Genomic DNA, 11114 nt, shown 5'->3' on the forward strand with positions numbered 1-11114 from the left:
AAAGATAAAATTAAATTAAAAAATAACTTTAGTAATATATATTTTTTTAATTGTATTATAGAATGATAATTATGAATTAATAAAAAGAAAAAACAGCTAATTTATGTCAAGATTTAGAAATTTTACATTCAATCGGTTAATTCTTATATAAATTAGGTTCATCATGATTTATGATTCAAATATGGAAGAGTTATTTATTTAATAATGAAATTATGTAAGAGTTATTTATTTAATAATGAAATTATTATATATATTATGTATATTCAATTCAGTAATCATAATTAGTCTGTAGGATTATTTAAAATTTTTAGCAAACGGGCGAAAAAAGGAATGACTTAAAATAAAATTAGTTAATTTTTAGCATCCTTTTTTTTTTAATTTATTTTAAGAAATTTGTTAGCAGCCAACTTGGTGAATGGTTTAAAAAACATTTTGAAGTCTAAGTTTAGCAGGCGGTGGTTAGATTATTGTTTGCCACTTTTGGCTCCAATTTACTATAAATTTATATTGCATAAAATGTACGCTCTGGGTTTTCCGTAACTGAGGGAGGTTGATGCACCATCTTTAGTCAACTCATGGTTAGTTTTGCACTCCAAATCTCTTGTTTCTCCAATCACATCTCTACTTTATGCCTTTCAAATTAACCATGATGCTTTGAATCATTTGTCTTTTTTCTTTTCTGGGATTCGCTTGGTTTTCTTTTCTTTCTTGAAATTTCTGGGAAACCATAGTTCTTGATTCTTGATTCTTCTGAGTCTTTTCTACTATCATTTTCTTTTTTGACCTAGTGTTTGATGTTGGAATTCTTTGGTTGTTGCATTTTTCCTGTTGGAAGCAGCCTTTTTTCTTTGTTGGTTTTGGCTTGGTGTTGATTACATTTTGTTTTTCTTGGATTTTTATTTCTTTCCAATTTAGAATTTCTCTACTGAAGCTCTGTAATCTTGATTCCATCCGGTGTTTTTGGGAAATCCATTCTAGTGATGGCCATGGATGCTGTTCTTAACCTGGGGAGTAACTTGGCTAAAGTGCCCCTTTTTACGCTCTTCAAGGATACAAGGTACTCTTTTCTTTGCGAAGGTTGGGCCTTAATTTAAGGTTTTTGCTTCTATCAGTTTAGTTCATTTTTATGATCATCATAAGTGATAAATTTCTTAAATAATGCGTATAAATTTTCATTCCAATTTTCAACTGATATGGATTTTGTCCCTCTCGTGAGGCTTATATGATATATAGCATGCTTGGAATTTTTTTCTTGTTCTTCGTTTAATTATTTGTTAGGAGGTTTAGATCCTGGGATTTTCTACAATCTTGTGCTTTCATTAGAGATTATTATAACTGATATTATCATATCTCACATGTAACTCTACAATTGGTTTGGCCAGTAATGTTTTCAGGAATGATGAGTTAGGGATAGAAATAGCACAAATTGCAGTTCCTGCAGCGCTTGCTTTAGCAGCAGATCCTGTTGCTTCTCTAATTGATACAGCATTCATTGGGCATATAGGTTTGTATCTATGATCCCCATCTTTATCGAAGACAGCCTGCATATCCAGTACTTAATTGCCTTGCTATTTGTATTTTTAAATTCCACCAGACAAATACCAACACAAAATGATGAGGATGTTCAACACTTTAGTGTATGTTATTAATGCACTACCATACTTTTAATGGCGATCTCTCTCTCTCTCTCTCTCTTTCTCTCTCTCTCTCTCTCTCAATCTATGTGGTCCCTGTGTTTCTGTTTCTTATCTTCACCGCTAACATAGCATTCAGAATTGGCTGCATATTTTGCATTGAAATCAAACTTTATTATACTGTGGCCATCTCATTTATGAATGATACATCATACAGCTATCTACAGATGATCTTTGCTCTATCTATTACCATAACAACTATGTCATCATGGATTTCAACAAATTTTGGAGGACTTCTTGGCAGATCTTTTGCAATATTACATTTATGGAAGCAGAAACTAGTGCCTTCTTTACATTTTTCTGGACATAGTGTTTGTTTGATAAATGGGACATAGATAAATTGAAAGCATAAATTACAATTCTACCTTTAGTTTGAAAGCATTAGCGAACATGAATTGGATCCACTAAAAACAAACACTTCCTATGGACAAAAGTTGAGGTAATTCCCAAAAATAAATGACTAATCTATCCTTATTTTGAATCTATCATCCATCATAGGAAAAATAAAAGAATACTTTCTTATATTACATTACTCTCTTATTCTTTTTAGTTATCATCAATGGTTCATCTTGTAGGACCTGTGGAGCTTGCTGCTGTGGGAGTTTCTATTGCTGTTTTTAGTCAAGTGTCAAAGATCGCAATATTCCCACTTGTCAGTGTCACAACTTCTTTTGTTGCTGAGGAAGACACTACTGGAAAATTGAGTACTGAACTTCAGGAAAATGCAACACTTGAAGATGATTTTGCTGTCAACAAGGAAATGGAAGAGCTGTTACCTAAAGCTGGTAGGTTTATCCTATGTTTCCACCTTAGTTTTTGAAACAATACACCTATGTGAATAGCCAGCATCTTGATAGAGCTCCAACATAAACAGTAAACTTCTTTGATTTTCTTATAATTCCCAGAATTTGTTTGTCACTTGTGACATATTCTGTGTTTTTCTCTTAACCAGAGTCTACTCACAAATCATCCCCTGTGAGCAGTATTTCCACCAAAAGGGTTTATGAGAGAAGGCACATACCATCTGCTTCTTCAGCATTGGTTGTTGGTTGTGTGCTTGGCATCATCCAGGCTTTATTTCTCATTATGGCAGCAAAACCAATCCTAAACTACATGGGCGTACATCCTGTAAGTGATGCATTGTTTGAGTGCTGAAATTTTGGGTATTGTTTCTCATTTCTGTTCCAACTTTTGATCTAAAATTGTCAACTCTAGTGGGCTATCTTGTTGATGGGTTGTCTGATGTCCATGTTTGTGCCTTACTCATTAATACCATAATTTCTTCAGTATATCAATGTTCCAGTTTATTTCATGGAAGTTAGTCTAAAAATTTTAGTGCATGCTTCTTTTCACCACTTCATCACACCTCAAGAAAATATTTAACCTCAGTATTTTTTACCGTTCAAACTTCAGACTAGTTTTCTGAGGAAGACATTTTCTTTTACACAGGATTCTCCCATGCTAATACCAGCACAACAATACTTGACATTGAGGTCACTGGGTGCTCCTGCTGTCCTTCTTTCTTTAGCCATGCAAGGGGTTTTCCGAGGAATTAAGGATACAAAAACTCCTTTGTATGCTACTGGTAAGATAAAATTTATTTGCTTTCTCCTGTAGATACGTTTGTCATTGATATATTTGTAAAAAATCAACACAACTTATTAATATTTATGTTCTACTACTTGTAGAATGCATTCTCTATTTTTTTTAATTCATACTTTTTGGAGAAAATTTAAGTGGTTTCTGCTATGTATACGATGATATAATTTTTTACATAACCACGTACTATCAAGTCATTTGTGTATATATTCAGTAAGCAAACACCAAAAATATATTCTTGTTTATGTAACTTAGCCAATTTCAGTTTTTTTCGTATTATTTTATCTAGTTTTACCTATTAGTATCGTATATTTCTATTTTTAATTCTTTACAAAGTTTTACAGTATAATAGTTCAACATCTTTTTTGAAATTACATTTTATATTTGTTTTAGGATCTGTTTGTCAACCTTTTCTCATCAAAACTGCAGTCATCCTTTTTTTTTTATCTGTATAGCAATAAAAGCAAAGAGAAACATGACATAAAGGCGAATATTTTTTTAATTCTCAAAGTTGCTTGCTTCTAAATTAAACTTGCAGCGAAATTTTTATGGCAGCCATGGTTTAATTATCAGGAGCCAAGTGTCTGTTTTTGTGTATTATGCTATTATTGAAGTCTTTTTGCCTTTTATTTGAATAAAATTGACCAACCCATTCTTTACTTCATTTATGCGGATTACTGGTTGCAAAATCTAGTATAAGTTGTTGTTGTTGTTGCTCCTATTATTATTATTATTATTATTGGTGTATAGTTGTGGGAGATGTAGCAAATATCATCTTGGATCCGATATTTATATTCGTTTTCCGGCTGGGAGTCAGCGGTGCAGCCATTGCTCATGTTATTTCTCAGTAAGTTCCATCTTTCTCCTGAAGATGAGATGGCATTCCATTTTTCTTGTTTCTTATTTCTGGCATGCTGTTTGTATTGATTTTTGAGAATTATATGGTGAGGACACTATGTTTCACCTTTTTTTTATTGTGTTTTAGGTACCTAATCTCCCTGATGCTGTTGTGGAAATTAATTGAACAAGTTGAGCTATTGCCTCCTAGCATTAAAGATCTACAATTTAGCCGATTTCTCAAAAATGGTAAGGTTTTTCCTTTTTTTCCCTTCTTTCACGTGCTTGTGTACGTGGGAATTCTCTCACTTCCTTTTCTATTCATTTTATTTGAATGCTATTGGCACTGATATATGCAAGATTGTTTTCTGCATTTCGATTAAGGATTTATGCTGTTGATGAGGGTAATAGCTGCAACATTCTGTGTCACCCTGGCTGCATCAATGGCAGCAAGACATGGATCTACTTCAATGGCTGCATTTCAGGTTTGCTTGCAGATTTGGTTGGCAACTTCTTTGCTTGCAGATGGGCTGGCTGTGGCTGGACAGGTAAGAACTGTTCTTTTAAGAGTGCATTTTACATTAGTGAATTGAAACTATCATCTGAATTCATTTGTAACTATTTGCATAATTCCCTTCCCAATGGATGGATGGAGATTTTAATGGATATCGAATAGATTGCATAATAGGGATCAAGAAAACATATGAACTCAACTTTTTTGTCCTTACACCAAGTTTATCTCTTGGTTATCATTTACACTAATTACGTTCCACTGCATAATATCGTTGTGCACATTAAAATTGTTAAGAACAAATCATCCATGATATTTTGTAGAAAGTTTGGAGCAATCAGATATCTCCATGAGCCAAAAAGCAACATATAATAAGTTGTTTTACTGCATGATTGATTTTATTTTTTGCACATGCTAGCTAGGCATGCATTCAAATTTCTTTTTTCATTTTTTTAAAGCACCTCCAAACCTCAGGAGTTGTGATAAAATAATTCTGTTTGTTGCGATATCTAAGCTTATTGCAATGCTAAATACATGTTGCTTCTAATCCATGAAATAGACTATAATGAATTTCCCCTTTTCCAGGCAATCCTTGCAAGTGCATTTGCAAATAATGATTACGACAAGGCCAAAGCCACTGCTTCTCGTGTGTTGCAGGTATGAAAATTTCTTAGCATAAAGTTACTTATTTCCCTCTACATATTTTAATTGTTCACTTTCCTATTGCAGTTTGGTTTGGTTTTAGGGCTATTCCTCTGGGTCTTCCTTTTAGTTGGATTACAGTTTGCTTCAACATTATTTACAGAAGACACCAATGTTTTAAACCTTATTAGCGTGGGCATCCCGGTAACTTTCACTTCCATTCTTTTGCTACAAGAAACAAGCATAGGATTTTTTCCCCCCTTTTCTGTGCTTTGGACTCTGGACCATTTTGGGATTAAGATTTTTCCTTTTTGTGCTGATTAGTTTGTTACAGCAACTCAGCCCATTAATGTTTTAGCCTTCGTTTTCGACGGAATCAACTTTGGAGCATCTGATTTTGCATATTCTGCATACTCAATGGTATCCCTTGCCTTCTGCCCTAACTAAAAGGTTCTTCAAGATATAAATTTATAATAAGCTTAGCTTGGCTGCCATCAACAATTTAATATGCCATCAACAATTTAATAATCTTATATTATTTGTCTTCTCCATTTTAACATTAATAAATATGAAATGCTCATTATATTCACATTTTTCTATTTTTTTCCTCCGCGACTCAGGTTTTGGTGTCAATGATGAGCATCCTATGCTTGTTTATATTATCCTCTAGTCATGGCTTCTACGGCATTTGGGTTGCATTGAGCATTTTTATGAGTTTACGTGCATTAGCCGGCTTTTTGAGGTAACTGCACATTTGAAAGATTATAACCTTGCTATCATGGGGAAGTTGTTGGTTGTTGTATTTGATCAATGTCCTTTATTTGGAATTTTGTTTTAACACATGTAATTCTGTATCTGCAGAATAGGAACTGGAATGGGGCCTTGGAGCTTTCTCAGGACCTGACCATCTCCTCCATTTGTTCATCTACATTATTCCATGAGTTTTTTAATGGCAAATAACAAGTTCGTTGGGGGTGGATAGCATTTTGGCATTTTGGTCCTCCAAGCTGTATATATTACACTTTATAGATGTATACACAATTGATACAAACAGCCACTGTAATCAATTCATCTAAATTTCACGCCAACATGCTTTTACGTGCTAGCAAAATCCTGTTTCGTAGACTCTGTATATGATCTTCCTGCTTGTAGATTTCAATTTTTGTAGAGACTGATTCTAGCAGTATGAAGAGGAATTAGAGAATCAAGGCCAGAAAATGGCTCTTGGAAACAAGATTGTCGAAAATGTTCCGTTGATTATCAAAGGAACACATTTGCCATTAATGAACTCTATGATCTATGTCAATTTCCGGAAAATTTCATCTGCATTTTATGTCAATGTAAAGAATATTGAAATTTGCTTACAGTGCAATAGCATGTCCTTTGTTAATTATTTATGTGTTTTGTTTTGTTATTATTGTATCTACTAATGAGAAATTCTTGTCTAGACTTGGTCTATTGACAAACATGTGGGACTCATATATTTAATAGGTTGTTCCCACCATACATATTTAAATGAGTTGGGTGGAGCTCGAACATAGCTTGATTTGAGTTGAGCTCAAGCTTGATCAACTCGAGTTTGGTTTGATTATTTTATTCATTCAGTTAATTTGTTAAAAAAATCAATTTTGATTTTTCTAACATGATTATTAATGGAAAAGGCAAATTGTTATGAGTCTTCTCTTTGACCAGCCTTAGATTTTCATTTATTGATTGAAGATGAGATATCTCTATCATGAACTGAGGGAGCTCATTATCTAATTCAGATGTCCATGAATCTTCCTCTCTTGAAGATTGGTCTCCTTACTGCCAGGCATTTATTTATTTGGTTACCAAAAACTAATATCTGAACCTTATAGAATGAAAATTGATTAGGTCATAGCTAACTCCTTGCCAGCCTCCCACCCACCCACCTTCTATCCCCACTCTTCATTATGACTAAATTTATGTTTTCTACTTGGTAGTTCAAGCATGAATTTTTCTTTCTTGCTTGTACTCGGTACACTATGAATTAAGATACAATATATACTATGGAATTCATCTATTAAATATATAAATTTTATATTTTTATATTTTGAGTTTATAGTAAATCAGGTCTATACAGATTTTACATTTAATATGATATAATATAATGTAAGAAATTTATTCAAATTAACTCTCCATGGACAATGAAATTTGTAAATGTATTGAAGTGCAATAATGATTGCCCAATTAGGCAATTTTCTAACCAAAATTGGCAAAACTACCTTCAATATGCCCACCAAACTGAACCTACGTCCCCTAAACTAAATTGAAATGTACAAATATCAACTCATCATTACATAATATGATGATGGGGTGATGACATTCTGCTCAACCTGTAACACCCCTAATTTTTGAATTTATTATTTTGTGGGTAAATATTAATATTTTATTTTATTTTATTTAAATTTTAGGAAATTATTTGAAATTTTTAGGATTTTAGAAATCGGGTTCGATTTTCTGAAAATATAAAAATTTGATGATTTTTAAAAATTAATTTAAAGACCACGTGGCAAAACTAAAAATATATTTGAACTCTATGAATTTTTCTAAGTTTTCTAGAATTTTTTCAGAATTTTTGGGCCTTATTTTCGGTCTCAAGGCAGAGTAAAAATTTAAAATTTTGTATCCTGAATTGGATCGGCCGAATCGAACTGGACCGGATCGGACTGGTTAAATCGGACCGGCCTTTTCTTTTCTTCTTCTTTCCTTCCCCAGCGCATCCCGACCTCTCTTCCTCTCTCTCCCGTTTTCTCTCTCCTCCCTCCTCCCCACGAAGCGCCGCGCCACCCAGCCTCTCCCACCTCGGCAGGCGCCTTGACCTTCCCCACCACAGTGGGCCTTCCAAGCGGCCAAAAACGACGGGCGAAGTTTTAGCCCATTTCGAATATTGGGCTAGATTTCTCGCAAACTGTGAACCCCATGAGAAAATCGAGAGTACCAGAGTGCTCCGCTCGTCAAGAGCTTCGCGGCAATATAAATTTCAAAGTTTTTTTACATCATTTTCGGTGGATCCCACGAAACTTCGTAGTGTTTTTTCGAGCATTAAATGAGCTTGAAAAATTTCGTAAAAATTATATACTAACCCCGTGTTGTGGGCTTTGTGTAGGTACCTTCAATTCGCGAAAATTCAATGGTTACCCAGGTCTGTGAATTTCCGGCCAGACAGACCGGCTACCGAAAAAGTCTTGAAATTGGATCGAGATTTTGGTAGCTTAGGCTCCAGATTCATAGGGAATATTTGTCTAAAGTGTTGGGAAGAGTCTACTAGGAGTTACATGCGAAAAATAGGGTCCACACTCGTCTTGCATTGTCATCTTTGCTTCTAGTTTCTGCTTTATATAATTGTGTGAAATATGAGTTTATAGAGCTGTGTAATATGTCATTTTAAAATTTTGTGGGCTAATGCTGCAAAATTTCAGGAAAATACGTAGAAACAGGAGAGCTGCCACTGCACCAGAACCAGATGTGCCTGACGAGGTGTCGGCACAGGATGAGGCGCCTGCCCTTAGGAGGCAGGGTAGGAGGCCTAGAGCTGCTCAAGTAGAGGAGCAGCCACCACTAGTTCAGGAACAGTCTTTTGTGACTCCGGGTCCCATGGACCCAATGGAAGCTACTCTAGCTAGTTTGCAGAGAACTATCGATATGATGGCATAGTATATGGTCCACCCTCCCCAATAGCAGCAGTCCACTGCACCAAGGGGGGAACCTTACAAACAGATAATTAATTTCAAGAAATTGGTGCTTGGTACTTATGATGTGTCAGATGATGCATATCGGTTTTTGGATTCCTGCAAATAGGCAGGGATAGAGTTGCAGTTGACTGACAGGAGACTTATAGAGTGTGTGCAGCATGTCATGGGGCCTATGCCTAGATAATGGATGAATGACTACATATTACCTCAGATGGAAGGTTTGTCATGGACCCAGTTTGTGGAGCTGTTTATCAACAGGTTTGTGCCAGAAAGTTTCAAAGACCAAAAGCAGTGGGCCTTTGAGGCCTTAAGGCAGAATGGCAGGTCTGTAGATGAATATGCTATAGAATTTCTGGAACTGAGCAGATATGCCCCTACAGCAGTGGCTACAGAAAGCATGAAGGTAAAAAGGTTCCTAAAAGGGCTGGACAGGAGGTATGCAAACCTGGTCATGATGTCTGATCAGTCTTTTGATGTAGTAGTTGATTGAGCCCGACATATTGAGATTAGCTATACAGGAGATGACAGCGGAAGGGCAAAGAAAAATAGAGCAGAGGGTTCTTCAGGTGTTCCCACATGGGTGCTACGGATAGTGGTGGCCAAAGTAATTACAGAGGAAAAAGTAAGAACAAGAGGAGTGGTTTTAGACACAAATCTCGAGAATTCCGATCAGGGTACGGATCCGATGGTAGTCACGATTCGGGATCTGGCCTGGTGCAGTTCAGGATCCTCCTTGGCACCTTGCGCACAGTGTGGAAGAGGACATTCAGGACCTTGTCTGATGGGTTTAGGAGTATGTTTCAGGTGTGGCCAACCAGGTCACTTTGCTAGGGAATGCCCCGTGTTCAGCGAGCCACAGATGGGGTCACAGGGTTCTGTTGCAAATGTTCCTCGTCAGTTGTATCCTGGTGCTTCCAGCATGGCAGGTAGTCAGTTCAGTGGCTAACAGGGCCGAAGACAAGGGGGATGTGGATTTGGAGGCAGATCAGGAGGTAGAAGTCAGTATCAGGGTTCTGCCACCCAAGGTAGGGGTCAAGCTCGGGTTTTCACCCTGACCCACCAGGATGCTCAGGCTTCCAATGCAGTTGTGACATGTATTCTTCTAGTCTGTTCCTATGAGGCTCGTGTTTTAATAGATCCGGATGCTACGCACTCATTTGTCTCCCCAATGTTTGCCATGAGATTGGGTAGGAACCCTACAACTTTAGAATGTCCTTTGTCTGTAGCTACCCTGCTTAGTGACAACATAGATGTAGATATGGTTTTTCCGGGTAGCCCAGTAGTAGTGGATGGAAAGATCCTCCCAGCAAACTTGGTTCCTCTACCAGTAATGGATTTTGATGTAATTTTGGGAATGGATTGGTTGGCAACTCATTATGCCACTTTAGACTGCAGGAACAAAAAGGTGTATTTCCACATACCTGGTGTGGAAGAGTTTAGCTTTGATGGTGACAGGAGCGTGGCTCAATATAATTTGGTGTCAGCAATTAGTGCTAGAAAAATGTTGAGGCGTGGATGTCAAGGGTATTTGGCATTGGTGAGAGATACATCTGTAGAAGGTGTCAACATGAAAAATGTTCCTGTTGTCAGAGAATTCATGTATGTCTTCCTTGAGGAGCTTTCAGGGTTGCCACCAGGAAGGGAAATAGAGTTCTGCATTGATATTGTGTCGGATACAAACCCCATATCAATGCCGCCTTACAGGATGGCACTAGCAGAATTGAAAGGGCTGAAGGAGCAACTACAGAAGCTTTTGGACAAGGGTTTCATACGTCCGAGCACTTCACCTTGGGGCGCTCCTGTTCTATTCGTGAGAAAGAAAGATGGGTCCTTGAGGTTGTGTATTGATTATAGACAGCTGAACAAGGTGACTGTGAAGAACAAGTATCCACTTCCTCGGATCGATGATCTGTTTGATTAGCTCCAAGGAGCTAGATTCTTTTCCAAGATAGACCTGCGATCAGGCTACCATCAGTTGAGAATCAGGAATGAGGATGTGTCCAAGAGAGCCTTCAGGATAAGATATGGTCATTATGAGTTCTTGGTGATGTCTTTTGGACTCACTAATGCACCAACAGCCTTCATGGACTTGATGAACAGGGTGTTCAGGCCATT

At 36.7% G+C, this 11114-nt stretch overlaps 1 protein-coding gene across 2 annotated transcripts; it reads left to right on the forward strand.

The window, feature by feature from the left end:
- The first annotated feature begins 427 nt into the window (after positions 1 to 427).
- On the forward strand, positions 428 to 6567 carry LOC110637722 (protein DETOXIFICATION 42). 2 transcript variants are annotated; one of them, XM_021788023.2, is made up of 14 exons: positions 428 to 578; positions 916 to 1057; positions 1383 to 1504; positions 2270 to 2479; positions 2647 to 2822; positions 3144 to 3279; positions 4044 to 4140; positions 4279 to 4379; positions 4515 to 4678; positions 5227 to 5298; positions 5371 to 5487; positions 5608 to 5703; positions 5904 to 6025; positions 6145 to 6567. In XM_021788023.2, the coding sequence occupies exons 2-14, from the start codon at positions 981 to 983 to the stop codon at positions 6185 to 6187; spliced, it is 1533 nt and encodes a 510-aa protein (XP_021643715.1). In that variant the 5' UTR covers positions 428 to 578; positions 916 to 980; the 3' UTR covers positions 6188 to 6567. The 2 variants fall into 2 exon arrangements, with proteins under 2 accessions (XP_021643715.1, XP_021643716.1); XM_021788024.2 differs by lacking the exon at positions 428 to 578 and having other exon boundaries at positions 603 to 1057.
- Positions 6568 to 11114: the final 4547 nt, after the last annotated feature.

Source organism: Hevea brasiliensis, chromosome 3 (assembly GCF_030052815.1).
Source record: "Hevea brasiliensis isolate MT/VB/25A 57/8 chromosome 3, ASM3005281v1, whole genome shotgun sequence".
NCBI lineage: Eukaryota > Viridiplantae > Streptophyta > Magnoliopsida > Malpighiales > Euphorbiaceae > Hevea > Hevea brasiliensis.